The sequence below is a fragment of the Protopterus annectens genome, chromosome 9.part0 (assembly GCF_019279795.1).
Source record: "Protopterus annectens isolate FY-2018-M chromosome 9.part0, PAN1.0, whole genome shotgun sequence".
In the NCBI taxonomy this organism is placed as follows: domain Eukaryota; kingdom Metazoa; phylum Chordata; order Ceratodontiformes; family Protopteridae; genus Protopterus; species Protopterus annectens.
The window spans coordinates 1,317,492,460-1,317,515,651 of NC_056743.1; the positions used below are offsets into that span (position 1 = coordinate 1,317,492,460).

The window sequence follows — 23,192 nt, forward strand, 5'->3', positions numbered from 1 at the left end:
AGAAGATACCTCAGATTTCTTGCAGGATCAGAGCATTATCAATTCTCAGCATTGCCCTTTGGCTTATCTACTGCGCCCAGAGTATTCACAAAATGCCTGGCATCAGTAATCGCTCACTTCAGAGTACAGGGAATCCAAATTTATCCATACCTGGACGACTGCCTGTTACAAGCGGACAACAAAAGCAAGCTGACAACAGATTTACAAAGGGTCATTTACTTGCTACAAGCCCTGGGATACACAGTCAATTTACAAAAGTCAAGGCTGATACCATCCCAAACAAGAACATTCTTGGGTGAATTGGACACAGTAAAACAGATGGCATTCCTAACTGCAGAAAAACAAAAGAACTTCCTCTTTACTTCTTGGCATTAACAAAGCAGAACAAACTAACAGCAAGAAAAGTTCTGCAGGCCTTGGGCTTCATGGCATCATGCATAATCTTGGTCCCACATGCCAGACTGCATATGAGAAAGCTACAGTGGTACCTAAAGAATTTATGGTCTCAGCACAGGCACAGCTTAGAAACAGAAATCCCACTAATCCCATGCCTAAAACAGGAGTTCCTATGGTGGGCTCAAGCATGCCAGTCAAACCCAGGCTTACCCTTCCACAACTTTCGAGCAAGCCAAACCATCACAACGGATGCCTCAGACCTAGGATGGGGGGCGCACATGCTGGACAAATGCATACAAGGATTGTGGACTCAAGACCAGCTGCACCTGCACATAAACCAAAAAGAAATGCTGGCAGTAAAACTGGCAATCCAAAAATTCAGACCATTCCTCAAAGAAGGCCATTTGATGATAAGGACAGACAACACCACAGTCATGTGGTACATCAACAAACAGGGAGGAACTCATTCATACCCCCTATGCAGAATGACTTTGGAACTTTGGAATCTGGCTCTCAGCTACAACATCCAGTTACAGGCAATATTTGTGCGGAAAGAGAACACCCTAGCAGACATGTTAAGCAGAACCACCTCGGATGCTCACGAATGGATGCTACACCCGGACATCTTCAAGGCCATCACAAAGAAATGGGGAATGCCACAAATAGATCTATTCGCATCCCCACTCAATCACCAGCTCAAAAAATTCTGCACAAGGACATTCCACCCACTTGCATGGAAGGTGGACTCTCTATCCTTCAGCTGGAAAGGCCTCACAGCATATGCATTTCCACCTCTTCCCTTGATGCACAAGGTACTACTGAAAATCAAAGAGGAACGTCCAAGGATAATCCTGATAGCTCCGAATTGGCCAAGACAACACTGGTACCCATTGCTGAGGAGCATGTCTCGGGAGAGAATGTGGTCAATAGCCCTGATGCCTTTGATGTTAACTCAGAACAACTACAACATCATGCATCCAAACCTAAAAACCTTGCAACTGACTGCCTGGAACATCACATAGCAGCAACTAACCCAGACCTTTCCCAAAGGGTTAAAGACATTATCCTTGAAGCCCGCAGACCTTCAACAAGAAGGAACTATGCAGGAAAATGGAAAAGGTTTGTCATTTGGAGTACTGAAAGAGGAAAAGATGTGTCGAACATAGATATTGCTAACATTCTGGAGTACTTGGCAGAGCTTCTACATACAGGCCTGTCCTATTCCTCCATCAAGATACATGCATCAGCTATTTCAGCAGAATACAGCTTCAATCCACCTGTCTTTTCATCCTCTACTCAGGCAGTTCCTCAGAGGGATCAAGAATGTAAAACCTCCTAGGAAACCACCATTACCAGCATGGGACTTGAACTTTGTGCTAGAAAAGTTGACACTCCCTCCGTTTGAACCAGCAGCAACAGCAGATCTGCAACACCTGTCATGGAAAACTGCTTTCCTGCTGGCAATTACCTCAGCAAGGAGGGTTTCGGAACTACAGGCCTTAATGGCAGTGCAACCCTTCCTAATCTTCCATCAAGATAGGGTGTCCATGAGAACTAATCCTACATTTATGCCTAAGGTGGTATCCAGAGTGTCTTTAAACCAGGCAATCCACCTACCTACCTTCTTTCCCAATCCACAGAACAGGGGGGAAAGACTGCTGCATACCTTGGATGTACATAGGCAGTTACGCTACTACCTGGACAGAACCAAAAGTAACAGAAAAACTGACCAGCTTTTAGTAGCCTTTGCAACAGGAAGGGAAGGAAAAGCAATTTCCAAACAGACAATCTCCAAATGGATAGGAAATTGCATAAGATTCTGTTACTCCTACCATGGAAAACCAATTCCACAGAACATAAGACCTCATTCTACAAGGGCTACAGCCACTACCACAGCTTTTTACGAGGAGTGGCAACCAAGGACATTATTGAGGCGGCTACTTGGACCTCCGTGCATACATTTGCCAAGCACTATAATTTACCTCTATACTCTAGATCCCGAGCAGGGTTTGCCACTGCTGTACTGCAAGGGATCCTAACTACACCATAATTTTTCTACCTCCACCCCTAGTTTGGCTATGGTATTCTACCCATTTGTTATGACTGCAGATGCATCCATGAAGGACATAGTACAGTTTTGTACCTACCATAAATGTAGATGTCCGAACTGGATAGCATCTGCAGTCAGGATTACCACCCTCCTTCCCCTCTGTGGTACTCCTACGGTATTTACCCTCCTATTAGCTAGCTGGGCCCGAGTCTCTTATGGTGTATTTGTTTGTATATATGTACATACATGCTTATTTTTTGTGTTTGCCTTCTACTTTTTGGAAACATTGGCATTTATCCAAAATTTAACCTTCCAAGAGGGCAACTGGCATCTGGGGCAAGAAACACTGAGGAAAATGGCGTCGGCTGATGCCTTTATACCCGAAGACCAGCAGAGATGATGTCGGGTGAAGTGCGACATCAGCCGAAGCCGGACCCAGACTTTGGAATCCGGCCAACCGAAGGGCTGCCTGACGACAGGACAACCCATTTGTTATGACTGCAGATGCTATCCAGTTCGGACATCTACATTTATGGTAGGTACAAAACTGTACTTTATCAGTGTTTTTGTTAGAACTGGTTATAATCATAAGCTGAGATGTTAAGTTGTCTATCTCGCCTTCATTCTTGCTGGATGGGTTCGGAGCCGACCTCGGCTCTGACTCGGCCACTCTAAAAGCTCGAGAGTTGGTTCCACCGGCTCGAGGCTCCCCTTATATCCCACAATGCTAGGCGTGAGTTACCTCAGATCTCGTTTGCCGCTACAGCGATCGAGGTGTTTTTTCTACCGGCTCCAGGTTAGTGAAAGTTTAGACTAGTTTAAAATTCTTTAAACTTAGGCTAGTTAGTGTAAAATTCTTTCCCACTTAGTGTAGTGGACTTGTTTATCCCTTTTTATCTTTCCAGCCCCTTCCTTTATAAAGAACACTTAGTTCTTCCCTAAAGGCCTTCGGGCCCTTCCTTCTCTTTCCTTAGAAGTGTGTATGTGTTTTACTTAGGGAATTTTATTACTTACCTTTAGTTTTAAGTAATTCCCTTTTAATCCTATCAGTGTAATCTGTGTGTGTGTGTTTTTTGTGTGTGATTACACTTCAGGTACCTTGAGTATGTCTAAGGATACAAAGGTCTCAGGCTTCAAGAAGTGTGACTCGTGCTGTCAGAAAATGTCTCTGACAGACGGTCACACTTCTTGTGTGTACTGCCTGGGACCTTTACACCTGCAGGACTCTTGTGCTGTATGCCATGGCTTCAGCCCTAGAGTCCTGCAGGAGAGAAAAAATAAACTCATTTTGAGGGGTTTAATTAAGCCTGAAGGTTCCCTTCCTGTGTCTTCTGGGAAACCTCCTAAGGCTTCTAGGACCTCGGCTCCAGCTTCAGAGTCGAGGCCTAAGGCTTTGAAGCCTACTGCTTCATCGGCTCCGGCTGGAGCCGATGAGTCTGTCACTGCTGTTTCAGTGGTTTCCTCGGCTCCGGCCGGAGCCGAGGCATTAGAGTCATGGGTCGGCTCCGATCATACCATCGGAGCCGACATCTAGAAAGAGATCGAGGTCACCGTCCCTTGGCTCCGTTCATTCGGCTCCAGCATCTCCCCTGCTGTCTGAACGGAGCCATAGATCTCACTCCTCCAGGTCATCGAGGCTATCAGATCACGACCTCCAGAGGGTAGTGAGTAGACTATTGAAGTCCGAGGCACTGGCCCAAATGCTCCAGAGTCCGACTCATCAGTCGATGCCTCAGCTTGTTCCAATTAATATTCCTCCTCCGACTCCTTTGAGCTCGGAGCCGGGGCGTCTCGGAACCGAGACTGTGGTAGCGTCGGAGCCGATACATTTGTCTTCGTCTCCGTCGTCGGCTCCGATTTCTTCCTTTGAAGAATCTCGGCGCCGGGCTTCCCTCGTCGGCTCCGAGGGGGTGAATGGCATCGGACCCTTGTCCGACCCCCCTCTCTCTCTCAGCGCTTCGGCGCTGGTGAGTTCGGCTCCGACATCGGCCTCGGAGCCATCTCTGTCGGTGCCGAGGGAGGTTCTCAGCTTCTCGAAGCGGGGACCTCTGGCTCTGCCTGACAGGGGTGCATTCGAGGTCATGCGGAGTGCGTTGGAACCTTGTTCGACTCCACAGTCGGCTCCATCCGCCTCCCACCGGTGCCTTTGGTTATGTCGACTCACTCCCTCATCCCGGACCGCAGAGAGCAAGCTCCTCAAGAATCCCCTGTGGGATCTCATCCTCTTCGAGGCCTCTCCTGAATTGGCAGGAGCCCCTAGGAAGAGAAAGTGTAAGAGGAAGCACTTAGACTCACCTGAGTCTGTCACCTCTGACACAGATTTAGAGGATTCGAGGGTTCCCACGTTCCCCTTCTGAAGATGTCTCTTCGCAGACATTCTAGAGATCCTGAAACAGAGGGGAAATTGGCCAGCCCTTAACCCTTCGGAGGATGAATCTGTGTATCTTGAGGCGTTTGGCTCTCGTCCTTCCACCTCCTGGGTGTCCCCTCCTTTGATCCCCTCATGCAGGTGGTTGCAAAGAAGGCCTGGACGGCTCCTGATTCAGTGGACCCTACCCCCAGGAGACCCTCCAAATTTATAACAGCACCAACTGACAAGCAATTTCTCACAAAAGGTGTTTCTGTGGATGCTATGGTGGTAGCTGCTGCCACCAAGAAGGAACTAGCTGATCCTTCGGTGCCTGTCCATCCACCTAACAAGGAATCCAGGTCTATGGACAGGTACGGGAAGCGGATGTTCTCGTCAGCGACCTTTGCAATGCGTTCGCTGAACTACCTATGCCATTTTACTCGTCTTCAAAAGGACTTGATCAAGGAAGCGAGTGATATGTTGAAGGATCCTACAGCTGCGGGTTTTCAGGACAAGATGAACACTCAGCTGGCTACCCTGAACTCCATAGCTAACTCCTCCATGCCTCCTTTCTTATGCGGCTGATGGAGCGAGCAGGGCCGCAGGGACAGGTGTGGCCTTACGCAGGCACGCCTGGATGCGGTTATGCAACTTTGCGGACCCCTTTAGAGCGTCTTTCACTGATTCCCGTTTGATGGATCATCTCTTTTTGGTCCTCAAGTGAAAGAAACCTTGACTAGGTGCGAGACAGATGGCAAGACTCTTTCTGCCGTCGGAGTCCGTTTTTCTACTCCTTCTAGGCCTTACCCCAAAGGCCAGAAAAGTGGGAAAATGTGGTTCCGTAAACAATCTCAAGGGACTTTGCCTGGCACAAAGTCGGTTCTCCGCCAGAGGCAGAGGGGAACAACAATGGTAGGCGCCCTAGAGGTAGGGGGTCCGCAGAACCAGGGCAATCGTGAAGTCTTCTCTGATAAGCCCTTTCAGCATCCCTGAGGTGTTGCCCGACTGCCTACCGGAGGCAGTTGGGGAAGATTGTCACTGTACCCAAAAGCCTGGCTATCCCTGACTCAAGACAAATGGGTACAGTCCATCATTTCCGAGGGTTATTCCATTCTCTTATTTCGCATTCCAAACCAATCAAAAAAATCCCTTCCAGATGTTCCACCCGCTCAAAGGGATCTTGCAGCTTTGGAAATTTCAAAGCTGCTTGCAAAAAGAGCAATTCAGCCAGTTCCAGCAGACCAGCAAGGATCCGGAATCTACTCCAGGTTCTTTTTAGTTCCAAAGAAAACAGGGGACTGGAGACCAATTTTGGATCTCAGTATCTTGAACAAGTCAGTCAAGAAAACAAGATTTCGGATGGTCACGCTGCAATCCATCCTTCCCCTTTTGGGAAAGGGAAGCTGGATGTGCTCTATAGATCTTCAGGATGCGTACTATCACATAAAAATGAAAAGACGCTCCAGAAGATTCCTCCGCTTCAGGCTGGGAACCAGTCATTTTCAATTCAGGGCCCTGCCCTTTGGTCTCACCACTGCTCCGGTGTTTACCAAATGCATGGCAGTGGTAGCTTCTCACCTGAGACGTCAAGGATTCCAGGTGTTTCCATATTTGGACGACTGGCTCCTCACAGCTCCCACCAAGCATCTTCTTCTAATGGCCAGGGACTACACCTTTCGCACTTGTCGAAATTTAGGCATTTCAATAAATTTCGAAAAGTCTGTTTTGTCGCCTTGTCGTACTATTACCTTCATAGGCGCAAATCTAGACACAGTCAACATGTCTGCGAGACTAACAGATCAGAGAATAACAGACATACACAAAATAGTCTCGCTCCTCTTCAGCAGCAACAGAATCAAAGCCAGGCTAGTTCTGAAAGTGTTGGGGATTATGGTGGCTGCCATACCTCTGCTTCCATTAGCCAGATTCCACATGAGAATCCTTCAATGGATGCTCTTCACGCAATGGTCGTACCAGCAACTTCCAATGTCTCACACCATTATGATCACGCAAACATGCAGAAATCATCTTCTGTGGTGGATGTCTTCCCCTCAGCTCTTATTGGGAAGACCCTTTGTTCCTTCCCCTCCGGTTGCTACTCTGACAACGGACGCCTCCCTGATCGGGTGGGGGGGGCATTATCAGGGCAGAACTGTCCAGGGCACTTGGCAACCGCATGAATGCCACTTGCACATAAATGTTCTAGAGATGAGAGCAGTGCTTTTAGCGTTGCAAGCCCTTCAAGACTCTCTTCCCTTGGGAACGATAGCAATCCAGACGGACAATATGTCTGTAGTGTGGTATATCAACAAACAAGGCGGAACCAGGTCCTACCCCCTGTGTCGAGAAGCACTCAGACTGTGGCAATGGGCGATTTCTTCTCAGCGTTTTCTGATAGCAGTGCACATCCCCGGGAAGTCCAATCAAATCGCGGACAAGTTGAGCAGAGCTATCCTCATGCCTCACGAGTGGTCTCTGAAAGACTCTGTTGTGAGAGAAATTTTTCTCAAGTGGGGCCAGCCTTGCTGCGACCTTTTTGCTACTCCCCAAAACAGCAAGTGCAGAGATTTTTTCACCCTATTCCCGTTACCAGGCCAACCCAGCAGAGACGCTCTAGTCCAGGTTTGGCCCCGGGGACTTCTGTATGCTTTTCCCCCCTTCCCACTAATCTCTCAAGTGATACAGAAAGCTATCGCTCAGAAGGCTTCATTGATCCTCATTGCTCCGTACTGGCCTCGACAGGTTTGGTTCCCCTTTCTACATCAGTTTCTTTTGGAGCGACCTTGGCATCTGGACCTAGTTCCAGATCTTTTGATCCATCAGTCGGGTCAGTCTCATCGCTCCCTTCCCTCCCTGAACCTCACTGCTTGGTTCCTCCAATTCCAACCTTAGCCAGGCTTCCTCAAATATCTCACTCTGATAGAGATATTTTGATAGCTTCCCATAAGTCTTCCACTCGAAAGATTTATTTGAGTAAGTGGAAACGTTTCTCCTATTGGGCTCAAGGAAGGGACATAGATCCTTTCACTGCTTCCATCCAAATGGTCCTTGATTTCCTAGCTGAACTCTTCCATGCAGGTTCATCTCCTTCTACTCTTAAAGTTCAATTGGCAGCTATTTCTAACTTTCATGTGGGCATTTCAGATTCTGCCATCATGTCCCACAAGCTTTGCAAAGCTTTTTTGAAGGGAGTTTTTCTACTCAGGCCTCCGGTAAGAAATCCTCCTCCTCCTTGGGACCCAAATTTAGTTCTCAGTTCTTTAATTCTCCCTCCTTTCGAACCTGCAGCTTCCTGTTCTTTAAAATTGCTATCATGGAAGACTCTCTTTCTAGTAGCTATTACTTCAGCTAGAAGAGTTTCAGAACTTCATGCACTCAGCTGCCGACCTCCTTATCTGTTGTTCCATAAGGACAGAGTATCCTTACGAACCAGTCCGTCCTTTTTACCAAAAATAGCCTCCTCGGCTAACCCTTAATCAAAGCATTGATCTCCCGGTGTTTTTTCCAGAATATTCTAACAGATCTGAACAAAGATTGCATTGGCTAGATGTTCATCGTCAGTTAAGGTACTATTTGGATAGAACAAAACAATTCAGAAAATCTGACCAGCTGTTCGTCTCTTATGCAGAAGGCAGAAAGGGACTTTCAGTTTCAATGGTATCATTATCCAGATGGCTAACATCTCTGATCTCCCTTGTTTATGAAATTAGACACCAAAAGCTGCCTAGCAAACCTAAAGCCCATTCTACCAGAGCTTTGGCTACTTCTATAGCTTTCCAAGACAGACTGCCTATTGACACCATTTGTGCAGCGGCTACTTGGGCTACTCCTCACACTTTCATTTCTCATTATAAGCTGGATTTAGCCTCTAGACATAGAGCTAACTTTGGTTCCACTGTTCTCAAGAGTCTGTTCCGTTAGGCCACCCGGGACAAGGTGCTAGGGACGCGGTCCCATCCAGCAAGAATGAAGGCGAGATAGACAACTTAACATATAGAGGTTATGTTCTTACCATAACGTTCCATGTTAGTTGTCTTCTTCTCGCCTTCTTCTTGCGTCCCACCCTCCTTCCCCCTGGCCTGGACAGACCTAGAGGAGTTTTTGATTGTGACCTCTCTTTCTACCACCTCTGTACTTTAGGTATATGCTCTGCTGTGCATATTTCCTGGATCAGGATGTAGGTCACCCTTCTCTTCCCCCTTTGTTTATAGAGGTGGACTTTGTTACTAGTTATTCTATTACTATTATAGGCTGGGCCTAGCTTACAAACAAGATCTGAGGTAACTCACGCCTAGCATTGTGGGATATAAGGGGAGCCTCGAGCCGGTGGAACCAACTCTCGAGCTTTTAGAGTGGCCGAGTCGGAGCCGAGGTCGGCTCCGAACCCATCCAGCAAGAAGAAGGCGAGAAGAAGACAACTAACATGGAACATTATGGTAAGAACATAACTTCTATTTTTCTTTGGATTGAGGATAAGTTGGGCTTTGGTAAGGTAGTTTTCAACGTCAGAGAATGCTAGTTGAGTTGTTTGCAGGAGGGTGGGAATGTTTTGTGCAGCACAGATTAAGGTAGTGTCATCTGCATACTGAATGATAGATGCATGCTGTGTGGAGGTATGGAGGTCATTTGTGAAGACTGTGAATTGTAATGGTCCTAAGATAGAACCCTGTGGGACTCCTATAGTTATGGGCAACTGAGGAGAGAGAGAATGTTCCCATTTCACAGCTTGGTACCTGTCAGTTAAGTAGCTTTGGAACTAGGTAAGAGTGGAATTTGATAGGTGATATTGGTTTAGTTTGTTTAGCAGGATTTGGTGTGAGACTGTGTCAAATGCTTTGGACAAATCCAAAAAAAAGAGTTGACACCTGTAGGCCTTCATTTTTGAGACAGTTTACTGTGTCTGTGAAGCAGAGGAGAGCTGTAGTGGTACTATGGACAGGTCTGAAACCATGCTGAGTAGGTGACAGGATGTTACTGTCTAGGAGATGTGGGTATGGATGCATTTTTCTAGGATTTTGGCCAGGGGGGAAGAGTAAAGCAATGGGTCTGTAGTTATTAAGTTCAGTGGAGGTCCCGCCTTTATGTATGGGTGTAACATAGGATATTTTCCAGAGTTTGGGCACATAGTTTTCAACAACTGACCTGTTTATGAGAGTGGGGACTGAGATAGCAATAGCACCGGCTGTGAGTTTCAAGAAATAGCTGGGGAGTAGGTCAGCTGCTGTTGATGAGGTTTTTAGTTTGGAGAGCATGCTTTTGATTGAAGTGGTGGAAAATGTTTTGAAGGTAAAGCTTGTATTAGTGTTATTTGTGTTGGGGGGATAGTGAGGAAGGAACTGTCCTGTGATACTAAGGATAGAATTGAGTTCACAAAGTGGGAGTTGAATTGTGTTTTGATGGGAACTTTAGTGTCAGGGTGGTTGGTTTGGGGGTAGCCTTTTGGGTTGATATTTTTCCAAAATATTTGGGGGTTGTGTTGGTATTTAGTTTGTAATGTTGTGTAGTAGGATTTTTTGTCCAGCCTAATGCATTTTTTGCACGGTTGCGCAGTTCTTGGTACTTAGTTAGGCTTTGTGTTTCTTTGTTTTTTTGATAGTAAAGCCAGGCAGTGTCGCTGGATTTGAGGATTTGTTTGGTTTCTTTACTGAGCCAGGGGTTTGTAGAGGTTCTAACCTTGAGTTTACGCAATGGAGCGACAGTGTCTAGGTGTTGTAGAAATGTTTTGTTGAAATATTCTACAGCCTGGTCAAGTGGGAGGGTTTTTAGGGGGGTCCAGTCACAGTTACAGAGTAAAGTGTTGAGGACCTCAAGAGGGATTTTTTTGTGTTTCTAGTGGATATATAGTTAGTGGTTTTGCATATGCTTGTTCTACTATGTATAAAGTATATTATGTTGTGGTCACTTAAGGTGTCTGGGAGACTGCCTGTGTGAGGGTACAAGGTGGGGCTGTTAGTTAGGACCCAGTCAGGGATGGATTCCCTTTTAGTTTTTTATCACATCTAGTTGGAATTTTGACTAGCTGCTGGTAGCCATGGAGATTTATTAGATTACTTGGTGGTTCTGATATACAGGTTGAAGTCCCCCAGAATAAGGGTTTCTTGTGATTATGTGGAAGAACACCAGGATAAGAAGTCTTCAAGGCTAGCAGGTGTATTGCCAGGTGGAATATAGATCACAATTGTGGTGATGACCTTTTGAGGGTGAAGTTGAAGTTGTGAGATAAGTATGTCCCGTTATTGGGGGAGGGGTAGGAGTTTGGTAATTGACGGACAGTTAAGTTGGACTTGTACAGTAAGGCAGTTCCACCCCCTTTACGAAGTGGTCCGTCTTGTCTAATGATATTGTAGCTGGTAGGGAGAACGTCTGAGTTAGCTATGTTTTTATTTAGCCAGGTTTCTGTTTAAGCAACTATGTCTGGGGAGTAGTGTGCTATTGTGGCCTGGAGTTCAGGTATTTTATTTTTGATACTTCTAATATTAATATTTAGCATTTAAAAGATGGTTGGTTATGCTGATGTTGTTGATTTGCCCAGGGATGAAGAAAGTGGGGATGTTATGTTCTGACATTTGTGTTGGAGCAGTTTGTGTTGGACAGGATGGATTTGGGCCTGGGTTGGGTTGGATATCCCCACTTATGGTGAGCCTGGTATTAAAATAGTGATACAGATGTTGGAGTTTGGTGAGGAGTGTGAGAATGTATTGTGTTTTTTGGAGTAGGAATGAGAGCATATGTGTTTAGTTCTGAACTGGTCCGTTATGTAGTTCTTGAACAATTGTGGGCAGATATTATTATAATGTGTGATGTCTGTATATGAGAGTGCGTAATGTAGTGTTGTGCTACTAAGTTTAGGAATATTGCTAGAGTGATAACTTGTGGTGTTGTAAAGAATTATGAGAAGACAGACTAAACTTAGTTGTGTGATAGTCATGGTTATAAAGTTTAAGTTGGTTCTAGGCGGGGAGTCTGATTAGGAATTATAGGGTTGCACTATATGTGGATGGGGAAGTAGTGTGGGTGATGTAAAAAATTCCTAGTGGGAATGAGAGTGGTTGGGAGTATTTAGTGTGAAGGAAGTTGGTGTGGTATAATGTGATATGACTTGAGGAGCTGTGATCGGTGGAGGTGATGTGAGGGTGAGCTGTGGGTGTGGCTGTGATTACTATAAATGTAGAGGTAGTGGGGGCGGGAGGGAATAGGGGGCAGGGAAGGGGAGCAGAGAGAGCCCGAGCATTAGCGAGGGCAAATGGAGCAGGGGCAGAGCCCACCAAGACAAGAGAAAAAAATGTAAGTATTACTTTACAAATCTGAGCACTTAAAACAAATTCCTGAGGTCTAATGGCTTACCAGCAAGCAGAATGTAATTGCTGAAGAGCACTTGTGTCCTGGTGGGAGACTAGAAATTTAAAGATAGCTCCATGCTCAGCAGGATTCTAGAATAGACTTAGTATTGGGGGAGGGAGATAGCACAAGGGGTGTAGACCAGGTGGAAAGCAAAGAAACCAGAGAGGCAATCAGTGGAAATCAGTGAAGGCCTCAGAGGGGTAAGTAATAATTCAAACTACCTGTAAAGTGAAGGAGAGAAGAGACAGGAAAGCTTATTAAGGTTGGGAGTGTGTCTTCACATTTACTTGCTGATTAGTAACCAGTTTGTGCACAGATTAGAGTAGGGAGATACATTATTAATGAAGGGGAATGTATAGAGATGCAAATAAACAGGTGGGCCTCCAAGTGATACAGACTAAGGCAGAAAGCACTGAGAGGGTTGCTTGATGGTTAATTTAGTCACAGGGATCTGAATTAAATGTATACTGTCTATTGGACAGTTAGGATTACTGTACTAGTGGGGAGGAGGGGGGAGCAGAGAAACTACTAAGAAATACTGCTAATTTAATAGCTTCACACTCATAAAACATACACGTAGAATGCCTGGGTGGACTGACCCTGCTCATGAGGCTCAAAATGTGTATCCTTGTTTAGTTTGCAGTACTGATTCCTTCTTATACTGTATGGGTGGAGTGGTAGCCGCAGACTGCAGATTCTCTTGTGTGTGCTCTGAAGAGAGAGAGAGAGAAAGAGAAAGAAAGAAAAGAGAGGATGAAGCTAGTAGAAGGAGACAAAGACGGGTCAAAGGAAGTAATGAGGAGATAGGAGGGTGTAAAAGATACAAACCTGAGGATAGTGTGAGTAAAGCAGGAGAATAGATGCTACTGCTACAGTTTGAGAGTACCTCAACAGTTACCACATTACAGTGCCATAACTTAGTTTGGAAACAGGTTAATAAATCATGCGCAATACATTTATCAGCCAATTATCCTGTGCATACAAGAAAAAGGAAAATGAACACTGAACAGCACAGCTGAATCAGTAGCAGAGACAACTGTAGTGCTAAATCAGTAAATACTGTTTCTAACTCCAACACTAAGTCAATTAGATTTACATTACAGGTATAACAGCAGTTTTGGTACATCATAGTAGCATAGAGACAATATAGCTGCAGTGGTAGTGTCAGTAAAAACACAATTCCTGAATGACAGAATCAACCAGTTAAACAAATAAGCAGATCAGTAGTCAGGAATCAGAAAAATGAGTACTAGTTGTATAGATCCAAATACAGCAAAAATTAAGTAAGTATTGCTTTACAAATGTGAATACTTTAAACAAATTCCTGTGGTCTGATGGCTTACCAGCAAGCAGAATGTAATTGCTGAAGAGCACTTGTGTCCTGGTGGGAGACTAGAAATTTAAAGATGGCTCCATGCTCAGCAGGATTCTAATATAGACTTAGTATTGGGGGGAGGGAGATAGCACAAGGGGTGTAGACCAGGTGGAATGCAAATAAACCACAGAGGCAATCAGTGAAGGCCTCAGAGGGGCAAGTAATAATTCAAACTACATGTAAAGTGAAGGAGAGAAGAGACAGCAAAGTTTATTAAGGTTGGGAGCGTGTCTTCACATTGACTTGCTGATTAGTAACCAGTTTGTGCACAGATTAGAGTAGGGAGATACATTATTAATGAAGGGGAATGTATAGAGATGCAAATAAACAGGTGGGCCTCCAAGTGATACAAACTAAGGCAGAAAGCACTGAGAGGGCTGCTTGATGGTTAATTTAGTCACAGGGATCTGAATTAAATGTATACTGTCTATTTGACAGTTAGGATTACTGTACTAGCTGGAGGACACAAGGCTACAACAGTCAGTTTTATTAGCAAGCTGAGAAACTACTAAGAAATACTGCTAATTTAATAGCTTCACTCTCATAAAACATACAAGTAGAATGCCTGGGTGGACTGACCCTGCTGTTGAGGCTCAAAATGTATATACTTGTTTAGTTTGCAGTAGTGATTCCTTTTTATACTGTATGGGTGGAGTGGTAGCTGCAGACTGCAGGTTTGCTTGAGTGTGCTCAGCAAGCAGAATGTAATTGCTAAAGAGCACTTGTGTCCTGGTGGGAGATTAGAAATTTAAAGATGACATACTTTCCTTTTACATATTATCAGGCTATTTCTAGCCCTTCCTTGACTTTTAGCTCTGTGAAGTAAACACTGACAATGGTTGCTCAGACAAACTTATGTCATTGCTTGCCTGGAGATCTCTAGTCATTTAACTAGAAATTATTGATATATGGAGCAGGTTCTGTTATATTCACTGATCATTACTCTTGCAGAAACTTAAATATACTGGCAAGACACCATTTGTCAGCAAAGTTTAACAGGATACATTAGCAATGATCCGTAGATATATATATATATATATATATATATATAAACCCACACAAAAAATGTACAGAGAGTGAGAGATAAAAATATATACCCACATACATGTAAAGGAAGTGTACAAGGAAAATGGTTATTTGTTTGGAGGGGAGTCAGACTGTAAGAAATCAAGCAACAGTTACATGATTACTATTTTGCTGCCATTGCTATGGCTTGTGAGAAAGGGCATTGTCTAGCTTTCAAAAATTAGTTGAAATAAATTGTTATGGTGGCTATTTCTTATGCTGATATCGTCAGAATGGCTGAGGAATGCATAACTAGTGGTTATATTTGGGCTGTGTGTAAAAGAAAAGTCGAAACACGTTACTGTGGTGACTGTTTTTCAGTTGATTATAGAAGTATACATAGAAACACCTTCTATGTATACTTCTATAATTAACTGAAAAACAAACAATCACCACAGTAATGTGTTTCGACTTTTCTTTTACACACAGCCCAAATATAACCACTAGTTATGCATGCCTCAGCCATTCTGATGAGATCAGCATAAGAAATAGTCACCATAACAATGTATTTCAGCTAATTTTTGAGAGCTAGACAATGCCCTTCCACAATGCCATGGTGGTATGGCGGTAGCGTTGTTACCTCACAGCAAGAGGTTCTCCCATTCGATTCTCAGCTGGGCTTGGGAGCGCCTTCTGTGTGGAGTCTGCATGTCCTCCCCGTGGTTGGGTAGCGTTCGAAAGACATGCGTGCGTAAATGGGTGTGCCTTCGTTGAAGGTTGAGCATTGAGCTTGCACCTTGGTGTTTCGTAAAAAAAAATCTACTGCCAATCATTAGCGGACCGGAGTTCCACTGTGGCGACCCCTTACTGGGAAAAGCCTCAAGACAAACAACAACAACAACATAGAAGGTGTTTCTCTTTGGTGTGAGTAGGAAGGAAGGTTATATGTGAAGGCAAGAGATGTTGTTTAAATTCATCGCTATGGTTTGTCACCAGGTAGCATGCATGGATGAGAAAGAACAAGTTAAAATACATTACTTCATTATTGTTGACTTCCTGTATCTGTTAGGCCTACAGCCAAAATAATTTTGACCAGGTGGCACCTCTGAATGTTAATGTGTATTATGCCAGAGTTATAGTACCTCTGGGTTTGCTTGCAGACTTTCAGTTAAAGAGATTGATAGAACTGTCATGTGAAGAGTAGAGTCTGCTCCTCTGTAAAGCATTAATATTTGGAAGTGGTGCCCAAATCACTTACTTTTCATAAAGTGGCATTTGCTTGAATTCTACTTAGTACAAGGAGGAGAAAATATTAAATTACATGAGTAAAATTGTTCTTTATAGCTGATTTTTGTTTCCTCTTGCACACATTATTTCCTCAAGTGTAAGTACTCTTACCTTTGGAGAATGGGTTGACTGGTGTTTATTCCACTGTAAACTTTTGTCGAAGCCCGTTCAGTTGTACATGGCAGGTTGAATGGGCTACATTCAAAAGCATTTATATCTTGCAGTCAAGCTTTGATGACCTTGGAAGTAATTATGTTAACGGTTACAAGGGACATAGTCCTCTGCATGGCAAGTTGGGGGGAGGGGGGACTTCACCCAGTATATAAAATGCCTTTCATTGGAAGACTGTTTTGATTTGCTGGGTGAAGCTGAAGTTGGCTTTGACAAAGTGGTCTTTGGGAGCCTTAAGACATTCACATTAAACAAGATACTAACTTTATAATATCCATCTGTGTACCAGATGTCACATTTTGTTTGTTTAATTGGGTAAGCAAACTGATTTAAGATGAGCATTTTTATTTACATCCTGACTCAGAAGACAGAATGCACAGTTCCAAAGTTTGCTGCAGACATATTGTATGTAGGCACATTACCATGAACGAAAATTCATATGGACCTGTGTATTTGTTAGCCTTCCGCATCATATTTACTGTAGTAACAAAATAAGACTTGTATAGTTCTCATGATTATTACCAAGTCTAGCTTTGAGCTTAACTCCAGGAATCAAAGTGCACAAGTACAAGGAAGAAGAAACTGATTCATGTTGCTGCAGGTGAGTAATATTTCTTAATGTCTGTGTAAATATTGGTAGTGCAGCCGGGATGGCACTGCTGCACTTCTCGTGTTTAGACTTCCCACATAAGATTGCATACGCAGTAATTGTATTATCAGGAACTTAAAATAGCACAGTAATCATGTGTTTCCTTATAACAAAGTGGCCCACTGATGTGAGGATTACATCACAGTTGTGCTACTGATCTTGGAGGGTCCGTTGGAATGGATAGTATTGCACTTCAAGTGGGCAGATCTCATGTTCTAGGGAAATGCATGTGGGTCATGCCACTGCATGGTTGACTTCAAAATGGAGATGTGGGATGCAGTAGCCCAAAAATCACAGAATAACTGTAGGGCAACATTTCGTGTTAGACTGCATACTTGCCAGAAATGTGTGCAGTATAGTTACTGTTGAATTACACAAGTACTGCATTCACGGGGATAAAAAAAAAAAAACTCTTACATATCTTGGCTGCATTTATCCTGTCATAATTGTCTTGTACTGTTCCCTTCAGTTCAATTCATGGCCTTTTAATGATTTATCACTGACTGGTTAAATTTTGTATACATATGTATATACTTTGTGATTATGTATATTTGTATGCTGTTTTTTTACTCCTAATGTTTTGATGTTCACATATGGTGAATTTCTTCTGCAACTTGTCACACACATATTTTGAGTCATTGCCCTGTCTTACAGTCTTTGCACTTTTGTTTCTTACTGTTTACTGCTGTACTCATGGTCTGTGGCTGAAATGCATCCATTTTGGGTCAGTTCTCGACCCCAGTTAACAAACTTTGAATAAATAAGTATGTAAAATACCACCCAAGCTAGGGGTCTGACACTTCATCATAGGGAAGCATTCAGAATAGTGGACATATGAAGTAGCAGGGCTAGATGTTAGAAGTGTGTGCTTAAAAATGAATGAAACAAATGGATATGAATAAGTAAGCTTCCATGTGGCTGCATTTTCTTTCTGCACATTGGGTTTATGGTGTTGAGGGCAGTGGGAAAGGCAGTGATGTCAGAATTTGGGCTGTTTTATTTTTGTGCTGTTTCTGTATTGCAGCCTTTAAATAATTTATGATATAGAGTATTATGGTCACGTCTCTAATCATAACAAATTAATTAGGTGTTCAAGAAGTGGATGTCAGGAAATTTGCCCTGAGATCAAAGCTTGAGAGCATACTTCTCAGCTGTCCAGATGTTTGCAGAATGTCCAGATTTTGCCCCACTTTTTGGTCTGTTCCTCATAAAATGTTTGGTTTTCTGGCAAACTGATGAGGGTTGAAATCACTAAATAATGATAAACACTTGATTTTAAGACTTCATATCCCTCAGAAGCATGTCAACACAAAATGTGCATTCTAGCAACTCTCTAAGTTTATAAGAGCAGTATTTCAAATTTGTCCCTATTGTGAGGCTTTTGTCCCCTCGTTATTTTGTCTTTGTCCAGATTTCATGTGCTAAGACCTTGAGAGTTGAATCATGGCATCAGTGTCAAAAACACATAATGGGGCATATGACTGGAGATCTTATCATAATTTTTGTAGTGCAGCTTTATCTGCTCCATGTACTACCAGTTACAGAAAATAAAAATGCAGAAGCAGGAAATGTTTTACTGACATTCAGAAAATACAGACAGCAGGCAGAAACAAAGTTCCCCTTTGTGGAATTAAAGGTTTTAAAAGCCTTTAAACATTTCATTCTGACACATTTTGTTTGTAATTGGGGTAGAGGTGAAATTCTAAGAATTTTTAAAAAGCTGTTTTACCCTCAGACACTGACTGTTTGACAGCCTAATCTGATCCTAACAGCGCTTACATGTCCACAAACCTTTTGTCAAGCAACCCTAAGCGCTGTTAAGATCTGGACTTGTGCAAGGGAAGCACTTAGCACTCCAAAATGGGGGAAAAGATAAACTTCTTAGCATGTGCCATAGACTACAAATGGAGTGACAGAAACGTTTTAATTGGAGATCTGTCTGTAAGTAGAGTTTTGAAATATTTGGTTGTGGTGTTGAAATGTTGAATTTGTTTTTGTTATATCTGTGAAGGAAGTTATATTGTATTTTATAACAATTAATGTTTGTATATTATGATTTAAATGACCGTGTTGATGGTCTGTTTCTTCAGTGTATTGAAATTAATTTTATTCACCTTACTTCATGTTCTTAACTTTTGTTTAACATTTGCTTCATTGAATATGTTTTGTAAAGTGCTTTGTAATAAAAGCTGAATTAAAAGTATGGTGTCCTCTAAAGATCCAGTAGACTGTTAAATGGTGAATAGAAATTGCTCTTAAATTACCTTTCTAATGTTGCAGTTGTAAAGTTACGATGAAAGATGGTAGTAGGCAAGAAACTTGACTTGCATTGAGCACCCTGTTTATGTAATTTTTTTTTTTCTGTCAGGTGATACAGATACTAAAGTGTGTGATTATGAGGAATCCACAGGAAGTAGCTCCAGCACAGAAGCTGACCTGCTTGGTTGCAAGCTGTTCTGCCTTGAGTATAAAGCAGATAGTGGGAAGATCACATCTGTAATTGTATACAATGTAAGTCTGTGGAACCACTGAGGTTGTTACTGTTCTTGCTGTTATGGGTGTAAGCTACATGGCTCATTTATCAGTTCTAGGTGGCAAAGGCTCATCAGGTCATGTGTTAAGACTGTCTGTGACTTCCTTAGTGGAAGTGTATCATGACAGTGAAAACTGTTTTGTTCTGAATGCTTTCGGAATCGGAGAACGTGACTAAGAAGCGTTTAGCATGCTGAGGCCTCTATGTAACTCATTACAGCCAAGTGATGTCTTCAGCCATTTCCGCAGATACATTGTACTAGCACCTCTAGACATCAAATAGTTTTTGTTCATATTTGTTTTAATAATTCCAAAACCATGTTTCTTACATGGTGTTATAGAATGACTGACCATTAACATTCCAAAGTGAGCACACTAATTAGTCAGCCCAAACAGCGTGCCTGCGGTGGTGGCGCTGCGGTAGTGTTGTCGCCTCATAGCAAGACGTCAAGTTTGATTCTCAGCTAGAGCATCTTCTGTGTGGAGGCATAAGTGAATGGGGCGTGCCTTCGTTGAAGGTTGTGTGTCAGGGCTGGTAACCCGGTACGTAAAAATCCACTACCAATTATTAGCGGACCGGAGTTCCGCTGTGGCGACCCCTAACCGGGAAAAGCCGAAAGACACAAACAAACCAACCAGTAGAAAAAAGTCTAGTCGCCAGGACTTTCTTCCATTAATATATGCTATTAAAATTTTACTTTTCTTTCATTTTTTTTTTTAAATAAACTTACAAAACCCAGAGACTAAAATGAACAAGAGAGGCAGGACAGAGACAAATACAAGGTAATCAGGTAAGTTATAAAAAACTAGAAAAACATACCTGATTATACTTGTATTTTCTCTCTCCCATTTGCTTGAAATCTCCGGATTTCATTGTTTTAATTAAAAACAAAACAAAAACAATGGAGACCTTCCTTTCTCCATTGCTTCCTTTACACAACACTGATGTACTGTGTAAGCGTTGGAACACGTCCCATATGTATGTGCAGTACATCAGGAATACCCCAGGATAGGACAACGCAGAAGAGCTCCATGGTGCCATTGTACAAGGAAATTATTTAAGAAAAGTTAAGTAATATTTTTCTTAAATAATTTCATTGTATAAAAGCAATAACACATGGCTGGGTGTGGGTAATGCTGGATTTACCCTCGGTTGTCTTTGTTGGTCACTTGGGCTTTGCAGTCATGAGCAAACCACTCCAACAGTGGGTAAATCCAGTATTACCCACACCCAGCCTTAGGTTATTGCTGTATTAGAAGATTTCATCTTAAAGCTTACACACAATGTCAAACACAACTATTTTGATATTTGACCTCAACCTGTTGCAGATAGAGGTTGAATATTATTTGTATGTAATTTTTTTATTGCAGTAATTTTCATCTTTCTCTAAATATCTCAATAATCAAGTGACACAGACAGAACTGGTTACTCTCATATGAAAATTAACAGCTGTATAAAGAAAATGCTGCTGGCAGTGTGTGTGTGTGTGTGTGTGTGTGTGTGTGTGTGTGTGTGTGTGTGTGTGTGTGTGTGTGTGTTTTGCTTGAATGGTTATTGAGATGTCGTAAGCTGTTTATACAACATTACATAATTCACATTTACTGTGGTTATTGTGGTTTATAAAATCAATTTTAAGACCTAGAATCAAATTAATGTAGCCATTGTAAAAGTTAGTTTGAACTGAATAGTTTGTCATTTACGGTTTTCTAGTAATACTTATGGTTCTAGAGATATGAACATTTATTTGAACTGTAAGGCAATAACTTCATTTTTTTTTAAATGTTTAGACCATGCTCACTGGGAGTTTGAGTATAAACTCAAAAGTGTTCCATTGGAGGGAATGAGCTAATGACCCTGTTACCCAACTAAGAAACTAGGAGTTGTACCTGGCCTTTTGAGAGAAAGGTTCCATGTTCAGGAGTAGTATTTAGCCATAAAGCATACAGTGACAAGTTTCACATTGATTTATAAAACAGTTCTTCTCATTTTTAACCCATCTTGTGAAGTGCAAAATGTATAGCATCCCAAGAGGAGGAAATTACTATGGTATTCTTGATCTCTCTCTAAACACTTTTTTGCTGCAGTGTTATTCGATGCACATTGTTTCCCGTGTACAGATATGCATAATGCTGTCATGATGAATTAGAGATGGGGGCTTTCTTGTGTGAATGTGCTTTTGTATGAGATATGTCCATCCATCCTTGAGACATTAAAGTAATGCTTTCTTTAGTATCATTATATAACACACAGGTACATTAAAGTGTCTTATATCTCCAATATATGTTGCCACAGATGCACCGATGACTTCTGCATTTTGAGTTGCTGTAATGTGTATCAACACAGATATCTGCTACAGAATTTTCCTTTTTAAATAGGAAATAAAATGTATATCCTTTACTCCAGTTTCAAGGAGTCCAAAAGGTGCACAACAATCTAAGTGCATTCAGACCTCTTGTCAGTCTGTAAGTATAGGGACCGGATTCCCAACTAGACCACCACCTACCAGCAATCATCTAGTGGTTCAGGAATTTAGAGAAGCAGCAGGTAGTTTGCAGGTGTACCGGCAGGCACACAGTTGTGCCTGGATTATTGTATGCTACATAGAGGAACAGGAACTTTGGGAATAGTTGCAGATGTCTTTACTAACCGTAGAGGAACATGAACTTTGGGAAGAGTTGCAGGTGTGTTTACTAACATACACAATTGTGCAGTGGCCCAGCATCACTCCTTATTGTGTTCTCATAGGGATAAGTAGTTGTTAGGCTTTAGTAAATATGTATGTGGTAACTCTAGGGTTGTTGATTACCATCCTTGCTCCCCTCCCTTGTATCCTTAGGGACATACATTGACCCTCTTCAAAGTAAGCAGCCATAGAGACCTGTGAGCGCAGTGGTGACCCAGAACAGTGTTTTAATATGTGCACTCAGGCATTCAGTCTGAACACTGAGATGATTATTTTATCTGTGACTCCCTATCATACTATTAATTTAATAAGTAAAAAAAATGTACATATTAATAAAGCACGTATGAAACAATTTAACAAATAGCCCTTTACCTAAGAGCAGTATTGCCCTCCTGGGCAGGTGTTATGGGGGAAGGTAATACATGCCTAGGGGTTGTTATGAGGCCCACTGCCAAAGGTAGAAGGCCTGTAAACCCCTGTAAGGGTATTAATTCCCCAATAACATCCCACCAGGAGGGCGTTATTGATTGTAGGTAATGGACTATGTTAAATTGTTTCATAAGTGTTTTATTAGTATGTACATTTTTTATTTTTGATACAAAATAGCTCCTCCATCTAATGTGTCAGAGTTGCTGTAGCATATGCAATTGTTGTTTGAGGAAGCATTTTATATCCAAATTATACGTTATACAAGTATTTAATGTCAGCAAATACGAAGCGCATTCAAAAAGTCACAGATTCACATGCAGAGACAGACTCACAAAAACAAAATGTCGCACAGATACATATGCAGAGGCATGGAGAAACTCACATGCGCACATGAGTATACATATGCACATATACACACACAAACACACACACACACACACACACACACACATATATATAATATATACACACACACATATATATAATATATAATATATACACACACACACACACATACACATGCCCAACAACCGGTAGTTTCTTGATTGAATACGTTTCCTTTCATTATGATCAAATGAATGAAAAAAAAAAATTACAGTGCAAATCTACATTTAGTGACCATAAAAAATGGTGTTCATTTGCTTTGTTATGAAGTGGCAATGTCCACACTTTAACACAGTGTTGGAGAATGTCCTTCAGTAGGGTGAAACTGTACATTTAGTCCATTATATAAAGTGTGTTAAACCAATGTTTGTAAATTTATAAATGCATGTAAGGCGGAAAATAGAGACAGACCAACACAAATTTGTTTACCATTTTCTAATCAAGGCAGAATACTGGCTCAGGGAACTGATTGGATTAGATGGTTAAGAAAAAAATTCAGTGCAGCCGGGTAGTACAGAATATAATGATACAGGAATTCA

The 23,192-nt window shown here is 42.3% G+C and overlaps 1 protein-coding gene across 1 annotated transcript in view; it reads left to right on the forward strand.

The window, feature by feature from the left end:
• CCHR9.PART0H2orf68 (chromosome chr9.part0 C2orf68 homolog) overlaps nucleotides 1-23,192 on the forward strand; it is a 460,237-nt gene that overhangs the window by 311,342 nt on the left and 125,703 nt on the right. The window contains exon 3 of the mRNA XM_044084286.1: nucleotides 18,993-19,135. Coding sequence (XP_043940221.1) covers nucleotides 18,993-19,135 — 143 coding nt within the window. The remainder of the gene's footprint in view (nucleotides 1-18,992; nucleotides 19,136-23,192) is intronic.